This window comes from Theileria equi, chromosome 1, assembly GCF_000342415.1.
Source record: "Theileria equi strain WA chromosome 1, complete sequence".
Classification (NCBI taxonomy): domain Eukaryota; phylum Apicomplexa; class Aconoidasida; order Piroplasmida; family Theileriidae; genus Theileria; species Theileria equi.
The window spans coordinates 162,976-180,258 of NC_021366.1; the positions used below are offsets into that span (position 1 = coordinate 162,976).

The 17,283-nt window shown below is 35.3% G+C and overlaps 9 protein-coding genes and 2 non-coding genes across 11 annotated transcripts; 7 read left to right on the plus strand and 4 right to left on the minus strand.

Annotated features, from left to right (window-relative positions):
* Positions 1 to 4: 4 nt before the first annotated feature.
* BEWA_018330 lies at positions 5 to 77 on the plus strand. The gene has a single exon. It is a non-coding gene; the product is annotated as a tRNA-Glu (tRNA).
* Positions 78 to 250: 173 nt separating this feature from the next.
* Positions 251 to 1,193, plus strand: BEWA_018340 (hypothetical protein). The gene is made up of 4 exons (XM_004828599.1): positions 251 to 513; positions 551 to 710; positions 750 to 926; positions 968 to 1,193. The coding sequence occupies exons 1-4, from the start codon at positions 394 to 396 to the stop codon at positions 1,069 to 1,071; spliced, it is 561 nt and encodes a 186-aa protein (XP_004828656.1). The 5' UTR covers positions 251 to 393; the 3' UTR covers positions 1,072 to 1,193.
* A 489-nt stretch (positions 1,194 to 1,682) lies between these two features.
* Positions 1,683 to 4,442, plus strand: BEWA_018350 (DNA replication licensing factor MCM6, putative; the record flags this gene model as incomplete). The annotated part of the gene is made up of 1 exon (XM_004828600.1): positions 1,683 to 4,442. One exon carries the CDS (start codon positions 1,683 to 1,685, stop codon positions 4,440 to 4,442), a length of 2,760 nt encoding a protein of 919 aa, XP_004828657.1.
* Positions 4,443 to 4,464: 22 nt separating this feature from the next.
* Positions 4,465 to 5,413, minus strand: BEWA_018360 (hypothetical protein). Its single transcript, XM_004828601.1, has 6 exons — positions 5,311 to 5,413; positions 5,174 to 5,277; positions 5,071 to 5,141; positions 4,874 to 5,039; positions 4,638 to 4,839; positions 4,465 to 4,605 (listed from the first exon to the last, which is right to left on the minus strand). Exons 1-5 carry the CDS (start codon positions 5,321 to 5,323, stop codon positions 4,687 to 4,689), a joined length of 507 nt encoding a protein of 168 aa, XP_004828658.1. The 5' UTR covers positions 5,324 to 5,413; the 3' UTR covers positions 4,465 to 4,605; positions 4,638 to 4,686.
* Positions 5,414 to 5,700: 287 nt separating this feature from the next.
* BEWA_018370 (hypothetical protein) lies at positions 5,701 to 6,519 on the minus strand (the record flags this gene model as incomplete). Its single annotated transcript, XM_004828602.1, has 3 exons — positions 5,701 to 5,849; positions 5,933 to 6,034; positions 6,075 to 6,519. 3 exons carry the CDS (start codon positions 6,517 to 6,519, stop codon positions 5,701 to 5,703), a joined length of 696 nt encoding a protein of 231 aa, XP_004828659.1.
* Positions 6,520 to 6,713: 194 nt separating this feature from the next.
* BEWA_018380 (Ubiquitin carboxyl-terminal hydrolase family member protein) lies at positions 6,714 to 8,017 on the plus strand (the record flags this gene model as incomplete). The annotated part of the gene is made up of 3 exons (XM_004828603.1): positions 6,714 to 7,001; positions 7,045 to 7,189; positions 7,254 to 8,017. The coding sequence occupies 3 exons, from the start codon at positions 6,714 to 6,716 to the stop codon at positions 8,015 to 8,017; spliced, it is 1,197 nt and encodes a 398-aa protein (XP_004828660.1).
* Positions 8,018 to 8,243: 226 nt separating this feature from the next.
* On the minus strand, positions 8,244 to 8,316 carry BEWA_018390. The gene has a single exon. It is a non-coding gene; the product is annotated as a tRNA-Glu (tRNA).
* A 68-nt stretch (positions 8,317 to 8,384) lies between these two features.
* Positions 8,385 to 10,511, plus strand: BEWA_018400 (hypothetical protein; the record flags this gene model as incomplete). The annotated part of the gene is made up of 1 exon (XM_004828604.1): positions 8,385 to 10,511. The coding sequence occupies one exon, from the start codon at positions 8,385 to 8,387 to the stop codon at positions 10,509 to 10,511; it is 2,127 nt and encodes a 708-aa protein (XP_004828661.1).
* Positions 10,512 to 10,551: 40 nt separating this feature from the next.
* On the minus strand, positions 10,552 to 11,020 carry BEWA_018410 (hypothetical protein; the record flags this gene model as incomplete). Its single annotated transcript, XM_004828605.1, has 3 exons — positions 10,552 to 10,751; positions 10,790 to 10,874; positions 10,913 to 11,020. The coding sequence occupies 3 exons, from the start codon at positions 11,018 to 11,020 to the stop codon at positions 10,552 to 10,554; spliced, it is 393 nt and encodes a 130-aa protein (XP_004828662.1).
* A 413-nt stretch (positions 11,021 to 11,433) lies between these two features.
* Positions 11,434 to 15,543, plus strand: BEWA_018420 (RecF/RecN/SMC N terminal domain containing protein; the record flags this gene model as incomplete). The annotated part of the gene is made up of 1 exon (XM_004828606.1): positions 11,434 to 15,543. The coding sequence occupies one exon, from the start codon at positions 11,434 to 11,436 to the stop codon at positions 15,541 to 15,543; it is 4,110 nt and encodes a 1,369-aa protein (XP_004828663.1).
* A 142-nt stretch (positions 15,544 to 15,685) lies between these two features.
* On the plus strand, positions 15,686 to 16,440 carry BEWA_018430 (hypothetical protein; the record flags this gene model as incomplete). Its single annotated transcript, XM_004828607.1, has 4 exons — positions 15,686 to 15,910; positions 15,952 to 15,989; positions 16,051 to 16,121; positions 16,163 to 16,440. 4 exons carry the CDS (start codon positions 15,686 to 15,688, stop codon positions 16,438 to 16,440), a joined length of 612 nt encoding a protein of 203 aa, XP_004828664.1.
* Between the last annotated feature and the right edge of the window lie 843 nt (positions 16,441 to 17,283).

Genomic DNA, 17,283 nt, shown 5'->3' on the forward strand with positions numbered 1-17,283 from the left:
AGTGTCCCATGTAGTCTAGGTGGTTAGGATATTCGGCTTTCACCCGAACGACCCGGGTTCGAGTCCCGGCGTGGGAAGTTTTTTATCACTGGAAACAAATACCCGTTATAAACGTACCATCTAATATGGACCTATTTATTAACAATTAAAGATGTATTTAACGAATACGGAAAAGAAATAAATGGAAGAAGAATTAAGGATAGTACCGATGGGGTATGTCTCATCTATCGATCAAAGCTCCAAAATTACCATGAATATCAGCACACATTTTATTCACATCCACCACATTCAACCCATAAGTATTTATTCTTTAAAATTTTTAAAGAGTAAATTTTAATCTGCTATAAAACTATACGAAAATTTACGTATCGCAATACACATTTATACACCAAAATGTTCAAGTGCAGAATATGTTCTGGCACACCATTTTCTACGTTGTTTGGCTTTGGCGATTCCATGGAACACACAAGCCCCAAGAATGTTGGATCAGATACTGAAGATGTGACATCCACGGTTTGATACAAATTCTCAATTTAATATATAATTACAGGCTCAGAATGCTGACGAACTATCAAATATAGATTCAGAGGATTTAAATGAACTGAGGAGTGCGGAAGAAGTAGCGTTTTTGGTAAAAGCATGGGATGCATATGTCCACGAAAGGGCTAAAGCGCTGTGGAAAACTCCAGCAAAACGTTATTCGATATTGGGTAAGAAATTCAAGAAATTGATTCATAACTAATATTCAGCAAGTATAGCAAAGGAATGTGACAAGCGAGATGATCCTGTTTTGGGAAATGATATAACATGTGTAAAGTGGAAAGGAAAGTATGAGGATGATTATCCCATAATATACGTTAATAAACCAGACGAAAACGTGGATAGTAGTACTTATGTTAATCGCATGCTTGTCTTCCTCTTTGCTGGTTTGTTACATACTCGTGCCTATATATATTCCCATATCCAGATCAAGAATCTTACGAAAAAATAGATAAAACGCGTTACAAAGCATTCGAAATGGTTTGTGGTAACAAATGGTGTATAAATCTAACGCACATTTCACTTTGTTAACGAGCTTGCACAAAGTAGTACCTGGAGGCAATTTTATAAAGTGACTAAGGCCCTCATTCCTACAACTTACTTAGACTTGTGTTACATCAAGATATTTATTTGAACTGCGGTTGTATGCATTTTGAATATTAGTCCTTTTGATGGAACAAGTTATTTACTACCTGATAACGGGAATTACGAGCCTTAGTTCGAAGCAGCTTTTATTTTTTCAAGACAACAGAGTAACACAAACTAAAATATGGACAAAAACGCGATTTGTGGTAGTTACAGTATCATTTGTTATAGATGAGTTATAACATTCACATCTTCATGTCCACCTTTGTTCAAAGGATGGGACTATTATACCAAGTTTAATTTGGAGGCCAAAGTGATAATTTGATCTTCTCTCGTGACCTTTACATTTTGCTTTTGTTATGAGGTGACTAATGTAGTGATAAGCCTGTATGGCGGTTGCTTACACATGTTTATGAAGACAACATCATTGATAACAATTTCTGTCGTATTATTAATTTCTATATAATAATTAGGTGTGCGTTCTTCATTAGAACGTATCTTCGCAGTTTTTATCAATATTTTACATCAGGCAGATTACAACATCATACTAAGCAACAATGGACCAGGAAGATGCAAATTATCACAATCAATCCGGGTTAAATACACTACAAAACATGAGCCAATTGCCACATACTTCATCGTTAAATGATTTTGACTTAAATGACGATGAAGAGGCACCTCACGTTCAAGATTCGAACATAGCCCGCGTATTTGATTATTTTTTACGCTCATATGTACATTCAAACGTTTCGGATTTTGATGAAGGAGATGATACAGATGATGAAGGATTAAATGATGTCTATTACCTAACTGGAGATCACACACAGGAATTGTACTATATGAAGCGTATATACAAATTAATTCTCAAGGAATCAAGTTCAACGGAGGTTCTATCTATTCATTTAGATCATATTCTTAATTGGAACCATATTGAACTCGATACTCCCTTAAATTTGAATATGCAACTATATCGCTACCTTGTGAAGAACTTTTTGCGTATGCAAGAGACTCTCGAGGACGTTTTGCAGACCTTGGTGGATGAAATTTCTAATTCTGTAAGCCGTACATCACGGAGATTTTATCTGCAATTTTTACATACTCCCAGCATCATTTATCCGCTGAGAGAAATAAGATGTAATATGCTAGGGGAGTTGATAACTATAAGGGGTCAAGTTACTCGAATATCTGATGTTCGTCCGGAATTAGTAAGGGGAACATTTAAATGCAAGAGCTGTGGAAACATAGTGAGCGATGTTATCCAGCAATTCAAATATACGACTCCTCTTAAATGTATCTCTAGCACATGCCTAAACATGAGAGAGTGGGAACTTTTGATGGATCGCTCATATTTTTGTGATTGGCAAAAGATAAGGATCCAGGAAATTGCACAAGAAGCTGAATCGGGATCAATACCAAGTTCTATAGAAGTCATTTTGAGAAACCATCTAGTGGACAGTCTAAATGCTGGTGATCGTGTTGAAATTTCAGGATCGTTGATAGTATTGCCAGATGTTCCAACTTTGATGAAACCGGGTGAGATCCCAAAAAAAGTGGCAAAGGAAGGAATACGCCGATTTGAGTCGTTTTTACTATCCCAGGGTATAACAGGTATTAAAGGAGTTGGTATAAAGGATCTTAATCACAAGCTATCATTTCTGGCTACGCAAATACGCAGGGTTAACCAGTACAAGTCTACAGCTCCTCAAATGACCGAAACGTTGGAGGACCGTTTAATTCGTGCAGAGGATATTTTAAATATACCAGGGTTTGAATGGATAAAAGAAATTGCAACCGGGCCAGATACCATTGAGAAATTGGCCTCTTGTATAGCTCCAAAGGTTTGGGGTCACATGGAAATTAAAAAAGGTATTTTGCTTATGATGGTGGGAGGGGTACACAAATCTTCTACTAATAGCAAGTTAAGAGGAGACATAAATATGTGTATTGTGGGCGATCCTTCCACAGCTAAAAGCCAGTTTCTTAAATTTGTTGAAGATTTTGCCCCTAGAGCCATTTTTGCCTCAGGAAAAGGTTCAACTGCGGCTGGTTTGACCGCGGCCGTTCATAAAGATCCTGACAACGGTGATTACATACTAGAAGCCGGTGCTTTAATGTATGCAGATGAAGGAATTTGTTGTATTGATGAATTTGATAAAATGAATGAGAAGGATCGAGTGGCAATTCATGAGGCTATGGAACAACAAACAATTTCTATTACAAAGGCTGGAATTCAAGCTATCTTAAACGCAAGAGCTTCTGTTTTAGCTGCATGTAACCCTAGATTTGGTAGATATGATTCTTCAAAATCCTTTGCATCGAATGTGAATCTTCCTTCACCCCTTTTATCTAGGTTCGATCTTTTGTACACTATGATTGATGAGTCTGTTTCTGATGTGGATTCTAAAATAGCATGGCATATAACAAGTTTACACGGTCCAGGTGTTTTCAAAAGTTCCCAGATACTGTTGGAAGAGAACAGCCGAGATGAATCATACTTTGAAAATGAAATAGAAACATTACTCACGCGTGATGAGCTTAAACTTTACATTGAACTCGCTAAAAGAGGTAAGCCTCTAATACAAGACTCTGCTAAGCAGAGACTCGCCCAGTACTATGTAGAACTGCGAAACGGTGATGTACAAACAGGAAAACGCTCTCTAAGAATGACTGTACGCCAATTGGAGTCTCTTGTACGTCTTTCAGAGGCTGTTGCAAGATTGAAGTTTAGCGACTTTGTCGAAGAATTGCATGTGGAAGAGGCATACTCTATATTTAGAGCATCTTTGTCAAAACTTTCTAATAAAAATGACATTCTTCTTGAGCCTATAGCTTCGGCCCTTAAGGAACAGAAAGATTCTGCGGAACCATTAGATCTGGATAAAGAATCCACTAACACCACAGATAATTCGTCATCTGATAAACCTGCAGACATAGAAAATGATTCCAATCTTAGAATAAGTACCAATGAATATGAAGCAATAAGTGCAGTCATACTGGACTATGTTAATGAGTGTGAACTCGTTGAAAACATAGTGCGTTCTAATGAGCTTATAGAGTGGTACTTGGAAAACATTTTAGTCCCTACATCGTCAGAACAGGCCAATTTATGGAATTTGAGGTTGCAAAGGATACTATATAGACTCGTATACATAGATAATAAGTTGATCGCAAGTCATAACCCAGAAGATCCAGAGAATGTATTTAGGTTGCGGGTTCATCCGAACTATTTTTCATCTACACATCTTTGGTCTAGAGAAAATTTGATACCGGGAAATGACGATGATTCAAGTGACGGTGTAGATTTTTCTAGTTTATAAGGTACGGTTGTATACCTATAGCCTACATTTTGAAAGTACTGATTCTAGATATTCTCGTTTTTCAGTCCATCCATCTAGTTTGCGCCAGTGGGATTCGCTTATTATAATGTACGTGATTCCAAGCCTTTTCATTATATCCTCTTTTAACAATGAGAGAGATGTTCTACTCCGTTTGATAAAAAGGGGGGATCATACCTATCGTTTGATTTATGATAAAGACATCTAGAATCTTCCACAAGTATAGCTATACCTGAGAACTATTTGGACCAATATTTTCTGGAAACTCACTTGATTTTAAATTTAGAGGGGGTAACTCTAGTTTATCCTCCGAGAGGTACATATGGGAATCCAAGTTTATAGGATTTAAGAAGTCAATGAAATAAGGCCCAATTTTAACCTTTAATTTTTAATTTATTGACAAGTTAACATACGTTTTCAATTAGTGTGTATGAGATAAATGTACCGGTTCTACCGATTTCCCTTTGTAACGGTGATGATGTTATGATCTCTTCAACATCCTTATCCTTAATCCTCGATAGAAAATCAAATACTGCATGGTTACTACGGATTTTTTCGAGCTCTTTGAAATAGTTTGAACTGCATACAGTTAAAATTGCCAGTGACAAACCGGATGATCAATTCTACCAGTTGTAGATCCTTTAGTATTTCAGATCTAATAGAATTTTCGAGCCTCACAAGCTATAATATATATGATATCGATGGATAACAACCTGAAGAAGAAGGGTGTTGTACATGGGTATATGGTTTATGCGGAAATATAAACAAGCGACAAGTAAGTTGCAGATGACTTCTGGATCAAAAGATGAACACGATCCTGAATATATCTGTGACAGATACGGTAACTCACCTTCTATTTTCATCCAAAAATTGACAAAATGCGATACAATATTATGATCATAGATATTAAGAAGAAATAGACTCCGTAATAATTTGGAATACGATTCAAAATCAGAAACAAATTGGATGTTTCCACTAACCGATACGATTAAAGTACCTAAGAAACAAGGTTTGTACAGAAGGTTTCCATAGGAATATAATAATTCAGTTTTCGACTCCAAAGATAGGACAGAAACCCTAAAAACTTGTTGGCGATAGCATATGAAAATTTACAAACCTAGAACTTATCACTTCATCAACTCTATCAATACCCGGAAATGGATAGTTACAGTTAGAAAGGAACTTTATAAGAGCGTCCAGAGGGACCGTCTCACACTTCTGTAGATATAGTTTCATATGATTATTCAACAACCTCTGCTATAACGGTCCTCAAGAGCAAACGATTTATGTATATAAGACTAGGAATTGTGGAGCAATTGAGATTCAATATGTTTATGGCATCATCAAGAAGTATTTCATTGTTTCGGAGACGTTCCTTAATGATGGTAGCTAAACCAATATGGGTCAGAATGCGATAGACCTACCGATGTTGGTATTAATAGGCTTATAATCTATGTCTAGTTTTACAATACAGTCCAAGAGCTTTATCAACCCAGAACCATCTAGCTTTGGTACAATTTTTTTTGTAATTAAATGAAGAAAAAATTTTCTCGCTACATTTTCTATTTTGTAACCTAATTGAGTATGGTTAAACAGTCACATAGAACATTTTACCGGTAAGATGGATTCGAATTAGAGAATCAGAAACCATGGGAACGTTCTCAGCAGCAACCGACATCATAAGCCTGTCGAGCCGGCAGATAAAATCAGACAAATACTGTCTGTTTAGCATTCCATAGTTCGTAACGCTCAATGTCATGGCACAAAGTTCATCTACATTTGCCATCACGTATAGCTTAGATCGTATGCCATCAACAAGCAAGCGCTTTACCTCATTTAACTCAGCCAGAGGTATTTCACAGAGTTGACTTTCATTCATAGAACAGAGTACCTTGGCGGCATCTAAGCTTTCATAAGGAGTAAAATATGTATACAATTCACATATTTGCTTGTGAAATTGCTTTATATCGATGATGGCGGCATCAGATGTGCGAAGTAAGTGTCTAAAATTGTTGATCTGAGAAAAAGGAAGGGAACTTTTGAGCCTTGATAGAAACATTAAAGAAAATGTACATACCGTGTAGTTTGAAATAGTTCCAAGTATGGGCCCAACGTAGGTTCGATATTGTAAGACAGGAGGATCTGTGTGGGAACGAGGTGCCCTAAAAATGTGAATTTTCTCAGTTAGTCCGTGTAACTGTTCGTTTATACATGTGGATAGACATGTATTTATATACTTTTGAATAAACCGCAATGGTAACAGTGGGTAGTAACAGAACGCCGTCGAATTCTTCGGATGTATCTGGATCTACATCACCAGGCGAATGCCAATCAGGTTCTGAAAATGGAAATCTAATGTATATGTTAAAGAATTGTTTAATAATATCAAAAGATGTTGTCAACAGATCAATGTGTAACGAGAACATAAAATATTGTGGATTTGAGAACAGATCAAACAATTGCTATTGTAATGTAGTCTTACAGTCGCTTTACTCATCTCATGACTTTAGAACTCGTATGATTAGACTGAAAAAAATAGGGGTATGTACATATCTATCGTATCCTGATGATATTTATTTCATAGACTGGAATTTCCGGTGAACTCGGAAAACTTTACAGCAAATGTGTCGCAGCAAATGGTATCGTTATATATATATTTAGTGGTTTTTATGATGTTATAGAGATTCAATCTCCCAAGAGCTTTCTCAAGAAAGTTTGTAGCACGAATGGTAGGTTTTTCATGATTTTACTTACACAACCTATGCGTTTTTACTTTGAATTATAACTATGCAGATGATTTTGTTTTGGGAGATCAACAAGATGCACATGAATTCCTCACGTATATAATAAACTTAATGATTGATGAAATCCGTGAATTGGAGGATGATTATCTAAGGCCAAAGTCTCAATCTTTGAAGAATACCGGTAAAAGAAAAACGGAGAAAAGAACATGGTTAAATGAATTAGTTGAAGGGTTTGTTAAATCAGAAACCAGGTGTCATGAATGTAAAAATGTCACTGGCATAATGGAGCCGTTCATAACAATATCTTTGGATATAAACGATAATTGTGATATAAACAGCTGTCTGGAAAGGTATTGTGACGCGGAACTATTGACAGGCAAGGATCAGTTCTTTTGTGATACATGCAACAAGTACTGTGACGCTTCCAAGAAAGTTGTATTTGACCTCATGCCACCACTACTCATTTTGCACCTGAAGAGGTTCAAATACAATGTACAAGCAGGGAATAACCAAAAAGATATATATTCGGCATTTGAAAGACTACCATATTCCGTAATATCACGCAATATTATCAAAATAAAGTGTCAAAGACATACCCATCCAATTGTCTATGAACTTTTCTCTGTGATTCTGCACATTGGAACGTCTCCACATTATGGCCATTATATAAACATTAGCCGTATGGGAGAACAATGGTTCAAGTGTGACGATACCTCCATTCACAAGCTACACAACTTTCATCAGGATGTTGGTGATGAACATTCGTCAGGTAGTGATGGAAGCTACATTCTTTTCTATCGTATAAAAGAATAAATACTTATGGGTTGAATGTGGTGGATGTGAATAAAATGTGTGCTGATATTCATGGTAATTTTGGAGCTTTGATCGATAGATGAGACATACCCCATCGGTACTATCCTTAATTCTTCTTCCATTTATTTCTTTTCCGTATTCGTTAAATACATCTTTAATTGTTAATAAATAGGTCCATATTAGATGGTACGTTTATAACGGGTATTTGTTTCCAGTGATAAAAAACTTCCCACGCCGGGACTCGAACCCGGGTCGTTCGGGTGAGAGCCGAATATCCTAACCATCTAGACTACATGGGACACTATGCCTATCCCTCATCTTAATTTCATAAGAGTTACAACTCGTATATTATACTTTTTAGATAATAATGCGAAATTTATTCCATGTATTCACATTCATTATCGTGAAAATAACTATATCTTATTCTTACACAACAGAAAATAGGAAAATATTTGCCAGTGTGTCTTTGGATTCTAATGATTTATCCAGTAGCTTACCATTTGTGAGTTTTAATGGTAGTAAATTATATTTTGCATATTATAACACTATTATCGATGAGTCCTACGGAAAAGAATCTTCATATAGGCTTTTGGATAATATTGCATCCGGCCTTTCAGTTTTTACACATCCAACTCCAAACTTTGGAGAATATGAAAAGGATACTATCGATAAACATTTGCTAAGTTCTTCAGGCGGATGGTGCTATATTTTGACCTTATTTATATTCTATCCAAAGCTCAGAGTAGATCTCACAGATCAGAATCATTTGTTCAACGAGCTTTACAATCGCTGTATGATTTTAAATGGAAGTTTTAGTGATCATAACTTCAGAGAATACTCTTCATCGATACTATTTTCTTCAAATGTGACACTAGATGATTTGTATATTTTTGAGAAATTCTCACGCATGTGCCCTAAACCACTTTATTTAAGCACCCGAGATATTGAACATTGTTCGAAACACACATCTAATAATGATAAGAGCATTATCGCTGATTTTTTTCTGCATAGAGAATGCTATATGAACGATATTATGGATCTTAATTTGATTCCATACGGGAAGTTGTATAAGGATTCAACCAAATCAATTAAATCATTAATAGACCCTCTGGCTGTCTTAGATTTGTACTTGGACAAATGGAGTTATGTATATATGCCAAAGCAGATGGAACTTGAATTATCTATGGATAAATTATCCCTGTTACTGCTTATGAAGTTGCTCTCTAATAGTACAACACAAAAACTCATTAGTATTAGAAAGTTTTTATATTCTACCGACATTATCAATATGAGAGTAAATTCTATAACAGGAGGAATTAGCCTAAATTATGATTCTGGTTCTACCAATATTAATAAGAGTGACACAGAATTAGTATTTGGACTATCATTTGATCTTAAAGGTAATACTGAAATGTTGAAAAATTTTCATGTTCCTATAAATGGAAAAGATATGAATCAACTATATAAAACTCTCAGAACAAGTCATGAAAAAGAATACGTCTATGATTTGAATTACCAGGACATCTCCGGACAGGGCCAACACAGATGGATAACAATTTCAATTTCACTGGATAGGGAACTACTGGGGCTATACTCACCAAAACATGGAAAGTATTACATAAAGCTGGTACACATGTTAGATCATAGCATTTATTTGGATAATGATGAGCTGGATACTATGTATACTAGAGTGGAGGATGAAAAGGATATTTTTATATTAGAACCATCATATGCCTCTATAAATGAAGATAGAAGTGCAGATATAAATTTAAAAGTGTTAAAAACACCGTTTATAAATATAGAAGAGCCTGAAATAAACTCATCACCAATAATATACAATGCTTATGCCATATTAGAGGAATCACTATTGACCTATTCACCACTAAGAATTTCGTATAAGCTACCCATTCATAGCAGATACATGAATATGAACAAGTCTCTAACAAAAGAGATAATGAAGATTGACAAACTTGGACTGTTAGATGGTAAAAAACAGCTAAAACATGGTTTATCCCTAACTTCAGAACCAAAATTATACATTTACACTGAGAACATGCCAGAGAGTGAAGTATTAGAAAAATATGCTGAAGAGTATTTGATATTCTTGAGAAGTATATCTTTTGCTACCTTCGTATCTAACAATAGCAACAGATCTAAGTCAAACGGTATTTGGCAACGCCTATATTTTGGAAGCTCTAATGATATCAATAAACCTATCGATCTATGCAAAGGTGAAAGGACAGGTATCGCATACGTTTCTAGGAAATTTAGCACCGAGTCATGCAATCCCATAATTCATGAAATGAGGAGGAATGTCATTGATTCAGAATGTTACTTGGCATTTTCCGTACCAATTGGGGCTCAAGACGACATTAAATTGATAAATAACGTTACAGTTGGAATAATCACATTATCCTGTTTGTTGTCATTGTTCTTCGTATGTGACTATCTTCGCGATGTAGCATATAAACCCAATCCACGGAAACAATTCTAGCTCAATATGTAATACACCATATTACTAATTACAACGTATTTTATGCCTTAATTTCAGTGCCGTAGGAATATCCGAGGATATCGTCTGTCTTGGCAAAGAATACATAGTGATGTAGCAAGGAACATAAAATGTAGGCATAGATTACTGACAACGCAGAACCTAGTATTAGTGAACGATTGAACCATTTATACCGCAAAGACGCTCTGTTAAGCGATCTGTTAGGAAGAAACATTACAAATCCTGAATGTGTAAATTTTAAAACTAGATATGAGCCTTACCAAGAGGCGGAAATATAAAGGTGAGAAAGAATACAATCATAGGAAGCTTGACATCGTTTTCTAATAGACGCAATTTTAAAATTTTCTGATTACGTTTGTGAGAAATCCTCTAAAAGCACTTACCTCATCCTCTGGTTCCAAACTATCATTTTCACCTATTTCAGGTGGAGGTATACTATTATTGATTCGAAGGCTTGGAGATGTTGAGGTGCTGTTAGTAGATGTTTCCATTCTAATGGTTATATTGTGAAACGACTTAAAGTAGCATGTAGTTCTAGATGTAAATTCGTTATCATATCATTAAATATTTGTTAAAAATTACCTAATTTGTATATCCAGCACAAATAATTCCCAATTAAGATCCGATCCGCTTTCAACTTGGGGTTACGTATGTTGCGACCAGCAAACTCAGAATGCTCATTATAAAAGAATATTACAACTTCAACGTATTTATTTTATTTTAAACTTTTATTTGAAACATATTATCATGCTGAAACCATAATGTGTAACGCAATGTTCCATCAATTATTTTGAGATGATTCTAAATCCGTGCAACTTCATGGTTATGGAGGGAATATCGACTTGCACCTAATTTTAGTACTAACACCATGTTTTTCGAGGCATAGCACGCTCACTCCTACAAAATGACCACTGAGACTGTCTCTACCTCAGATGATCAGAATATCGCAATCGGAGATCTACACAATGAGATCAATACAATTGAATCCGGTAATATTACGGGAACTACCGACAAAATTAAGCGAAAAAAACATAAGGAACATATCCGTACTATTGGTGCAGAAATCAGGAATATGAATGAACCTATTCGCAGATTGATAATAGACAAGGTCGTTTTACGCAATTTTAAGAGTTATGGAGGTACTACAACTATAGGTCCATTTCATAAGAGATTTACTTCGATAGTAGGTCCTAATGGGTCTGGGAAAAGTAATGTAATAGACGCCATGTTATTTGTCTTTGGATTTCGTGCTAAACAAATAAGACTCGGAAAACTGTCGGAATTAATACATAATTCTAACTTCTACGTTAACAAGAATAATGGAAATCCGCTGGAATCAATGGAAGTAGCGATTCATTTTTGTGAAATCTTGGACCACAACCCGGATTCTGACAATTATGATGTAATAGAAGGATCGCAGTTGGTAATTTCAAGAGAAGTTTTTTGTGACAATACCTCAAAATATCGCATAAATGGCACAATTTCTACGCAGAAAGAGGTTTCTAATGCATTAAAGCACTTTGGAATGGACTTATATAACAATCGGTTCCTTATATTACAGGGAGAAGTTGAGCAAATATCCCAAATGAAACCAAAAGCCACCAAACCCGACGAAGAAGGGCTGTTAGAATACTTGGAAGATATAATTGGAACAAATCAATATTTGGATCAGATTAAAGAAGCACAAACGCACTATGAAGAATTGCAGGATCAATATCAGCAGTTTTCTAATAAGGCAATTTTATCACAGAAGGAAGTTGAAGATCTTAAAGATGCAAATGATGAAGCAAACAGATATTTATTTAACGAAAAACTATTTCATGAAACAATGTTTTTAGTTACGCAAAAAGAGATTTACGACGGTGAACTTGAAAAGAATGTCCTTTCCAAAGATATTAGTGGATTAGAAGAACAGCTTAGAGATTATAAAAAGGAAATATCCAACGTCTTTAAGGAAAAGGAAGATGTAGAATCACAAATAAAATCACAAAAGGCGGAATTAAATAGATTGTTATATACACAAAAGAAGTTATCAGATCACTTTAAAAAACTCTGTACTAAGGATGAAGATTTACGTATGCAACTGCTACGTGAAGTTAAAAAAGTCGAAGAAAAGACTATTTTGATAAAAAAATTAACTTCTAAGAAACCTCAACTTGAGAAAGAATCTAAAGAAAAATTGGCAGAATCTGAAAATTTACTTAAAACAATCCCTTTGTTGCAATCTAAGCTTGACAACGCTGAAGCGGAGCTTGAAAGGCTGAGTGATAATTTAAAACCGGAGCTAGAAAAGGCTGCGAAAGATTTGTCTTTTTGTGAGGCTGTTTTGGCTCCAATTCAGCAATCCTATGATGATTATAAAAAGGAGATAAAAGCCTTGGAAATTTCGATAGAGTTATTACACTCTAGTGAGATAGAACTGACAAAAAACCTTTCATCCTTAAAGAAAGATGAAAAAGAATTGAAACGCAAGATCAAATATAACGAAGAATTATTGAAAACTAGTGAGGCTAGCTTGGAGGATGGTGAAACAAAATTGAGGGTAATAAAAGATGAAATTTGTGAATTAGAGAAGGACTTACATGATAAGAACACAATTCTCATAAAGCTAAGAGACGAATATGAGTCATTAAAGCACGACATTACCAACTTGAGTAATGAAAAGGATCAATATAAGTTTATAATGAATTTGGCTTCGAATGAAAATCTGAGTGGTATCCACGGGAAATTAGGTGATCTTTGTTCCATAGATAAAAAGTACGAGAAAGCATTTTTGGTAGCATGTGGGCCAGCTATTGAAACAATAGTAGTGGATACTCCAGAAATAGCGTCAAAAATATTCACAGAACTCAGGAGGCATAATCTTGGACGTGTTTCTGCAGTTTCTCTGAGCATTCTAAATAGAGACTTAAAAAGACTTTTAGAACGCAAAAGTTCAATAGATATCGAAAAATTACCCCAAGGAACACAACGACTCATTGACTTGATAAAACCTGATCAACTAAAATATAAAGTATGTTTCTACCATGCAGTCCGTGACACCTTGGTTGTAAACAATTTTGATGACGCTAAATTTGTTGGATATCAAATGAAGAAACGTGTAGTTACAATAGATGGAGAAATTATAGAGCCTGATGGTCGTTTATCTGGAGGAGGTGTTCCAAATATTGGAATAAAAGATAGGCGCCCCTCTTTTGGCAAGTCTGTCGATACTAACGCTATGAGGAAGATGAAATACGATATAGATAACAAAATTCAAGACATTTCAAATATAAAGGACAAGTTACGTCAGCTTAGTGAGAATGAACACTCCATATCTAAGGATATGGTCACCGAAAAGTATAATATCAACTTGTTGAGTCAAAATATTGAGAATGATTCTCTGCACTTGGGAGAGCTCCTAGAAAACATTCGAAATTCAGAGTTAAAAATAGAAGATCTTAAAGGTGACAATAGGATAAATCTGTTGAAGAAAGATTTGGAAAAAAAAATTGAAGAGTGTAACGCTATTAAAAAAAATGTTGAATCTCAGGAGACAAGTGTATCTAAGGCCTATGAGGTTCTTCAAAATGTTGGTTGTGGTGTTTTAAAAGAATCTAAGCTAAATGTTGCTAAACTGGACGATGAATTATCCAAAATTAGAGGTGATGTAGAGAAACTACGAAAGACCGCAGCTTCGCTACTCGGAGATGCTGAAAAATGTGCTAGAGATATTTTAAAATATGAAAAAGATATAGGTGAGCACAAAATACGAGAAAAGGGGCTAGAAACACAATTGGATAATTTAGAAGATGAAGCATCGGAAGTTAATAACAAACTTACTTCTCTGAATAAGGATTGTGACCAATATAGTCATACTCTTAAGGAACTCAATGAATTGCTAACCACAAAAAATGCTATTATTAATGAACATGAGCTACAATCTGTGGATATTAAGCATAGAGTTGATGACCTTCATAGAAAATTGAATGCTGTCAATGATTGTCTAAGTCGTCACAAAACAACACTTCTTAGCACAAAACAACAATTTGAAGATACAATTCGTTCATTAAATTTGAGCAATGAAGCAACTTCGCTTCTTTATAAGTTTACGCATGATTCTGGTGTAAATTTACCGTGCTCTTCAACTATGGACCAATGTTCAGATGAAGCGGAGGCTTGTAGACAAGATAGTTTGGATAAAATGGAAATAATAGATCCTGATACAGCCAAAAATACCGAATGTGACACTAGTAAGCAAGAAGAAATTCCCACTATAGATTTGAGGCAAACAAAGTATTCTAATGAGCTGAGAATAGCGTCTAATGAGAATCTAGAAACTATTAACAAAGACGCTATGCTTAAAAGGGTACAAGAGCTGAAAAGGAAATTGTCACATATTCCAAATTTAAGAATAGTTGAGGAATATAAAAAGAGGGTTGAAGAATACATCCAAAAAAAGAAAGATTTACTTATAATACAGACAAAACGAGACTATGCTAAGAGTGCGCATGAACATCTGTGTTTTAAGCGTAAAAGCGAGTTCTTACTCAATTTTGCAATTATAGCTAACAAACTCAAAGAGGTGTATCAGGCCATAACTCTCGGTGGAGATGCTGAATTGGAATTAGTTGATTCAACGGAACCATTTACGGAAGGTATACTGTTTTCTGTTAGGCCAGTCAAGAAGAGTTGGAAACAAATACATAATCTTTCAGGTGGTGAAAAAACTTTGAGTTCTTTAGCTCTTGTCTTTGCATTACATCACTACAAACCAAATCCAGTGTACTTTATGGATGAAATAGACGCCGCCCTAGATTTTAGGAATGTGTCAATCATAGCAAAAAACATAAAGGAGAGGACAAAAGATGCGCAATTCATAATAATTTCGTTGCGTAACCAAATGTTTGAACTTTGCAATCAAATGGTAGGAATTTACAAAACGTGTGATATAACTAAGAGTGTTTGCATAAACCCAATGGTATATAGCTTGAACAAAAGAAGACTTAAAGATGACGAAATTGCCTCACAGTAAATAGCTTCTCTGGTATTGAGATCTTCCAGCGAATATGTATTTTAACAGTTTTAAATTTTCCTTTTATATAATACTCTATTGTTCACGCGTTATATAGGGAATAACATGCCTAACACTATATGCTTCATAAGTCAAGTTAATCATGGAAATTCTTGATCTATTTGCAAACGATGATATAGAAGAGGACAATTGTCCTGGTGATACCAGAAATTTAGAACGACAAGAGGAGGTTCACTATGAGCATCAAACTTTTGACGTTTGTGAGGATTCCATTGATATATTCAGCTCTGGAGCCCTGGAAAAATTAGCCGAATTGAATCCTAATTTGATATTGCCTTATGTTTTGCCATTAAAGCCTTTAAAATTGGTAAGATGGCAGCACATATATGATTGATCAATTGCTTTTAGGATAAGGGAGGCAAACCATCTAATCTATTCAGCAAACTGTAAGACATATTATATGAGTTATTATATTTTATACATGTACAGTTATTATAAAATATACAGGGGACAGCACTTCATACACATCCAAATGCCTTTCGTGCTCCCGGCACTGCGCAGGGAACCTTGCCCAAAAGGTAGGCAGATCCACACATATACAAAAGATACACAACTATAGGAAACGAACCAACATGTCCCGAAGAAGTGAATACAGAAATATACCAGTCCTCACGCCTGGATTGCCTGCCGTCCGGAAGACTAGGAAAGCTAAGAGTACACAAAAGCGGGAAAATGGTACTACAGATAGATGGCCACTCGTTCGTATTCTCTCAAGGAAACAAATTGACTTGTAAACAAAGGGTCTGCTGTTATTTGGAAGAAAATAATGAATTCGCCTTCCTTGGTGAGCTAAACAGGAGATTCGTGGCTTCGCCAGATTTTACAAATTTGTTGTAAATTACATTCTACCATCGATTGGTATAAATATTATGCAATTTCCTGATACAAGTGTCTATGCCAAGGTGTGTGCGACGCATGCTCAGAAGATATAGATTTCATATCTTAGAAGGCTCTGAGCAAAAAATTTCGGAAGATCTCTATGATAGACATATGATCATCAGAGATTAGACAGCGTAATTAAGTAGAAGAGTACTCTGTGTAATAGTGTCTTCCACAAAAGACACAAAATAGGTGTGCTATCGTGGACCCATATAAGTGTGTAGAGGTGATAAAATTATAGAAGATTGCAAACAACCTAATATAGGCGAAATCTTAGGAAAATAGTCCCAGAATACGTTTACCTACTTCGCATGTGCCAAAATAGTGCAATGGTGCTGCCCATAATCATGGGGGTATGTCTGTGCAACGCTAGAACTAAAAATATTCATGATTATCGTATAACTATACATCATTGGCTTTTATATCGGTATGATTCACCAATGTGCAGCCATAGGAAGCCACTGTGTTGAAGACCTTTGATACAAATTGCGTACCTGTTCACTCCTTTTAGTAAGTCTGAGATTTATTCATAAATCAATCATTGTTCGCATGCTCACTATTTATAATGATTTTTTTATGTCATATAGATGTATTTGGTATTTTATTGTCAATGTGTTCTGATTAAACATGTAAATGACGGTTCATGTGTGTCTGTTCATGCCCATGTGCCTTTTGCACGTATTTGCTTTATCGTAGTATTCATATACAAACATTAATCTTCGTTTGAAAATTTGTTTCAAAGTTATTTATCTTTGAATTGTCTATTTATGTGTGTTTGTGTGGCAGATGTCAATGTATGTA

What these genes read in the sequence shown, in the direction of transcription:
- BEWA_018340 (XM_004828599.1), top strand. Translation starts at nt 394, where the DNA reads ATGTTCAAGTGCAGAATATGTTCTGGCACACCATTTTCTACGTTGTTT. An exon ending in CTGAAGATGTGACATCCACG is followed by an intron (nt 514 to 550) that starts GTTTGATACAAA and finishes ATATAATTACAG; the next exon opens with GCTCAGAATGCTGACGAACT. An exon ending in GCTTGTCTTCCTCTTTGCTG is followed by an intron (nt 927 to 967) that starts GTTTGTTACATA and finishes TCCCATATCCAG; the next exon opens with ATCAAGAATCTTACGAAAAA.
- BEWA_018360 (XM_004828601.1), bottom strand. An exon ending in ACAACACCCTTCTTCTTCAG is followed by an intron (nt 5,142 to 5,173) that starts GTTGTTATCCAT and finishes TATATATTATAG; the next exon opens with CTTGTGAGGCTCGAAAATTC. An exon ending in CTGGTAGAATTGATCATCCG is followed by an intron (nt 5,040 to 5,070) that starts GTTTGTCACTGG and finishes AACTGTATGCAG; the next exon opens with TTCAAACTATTTCAAAGAGC.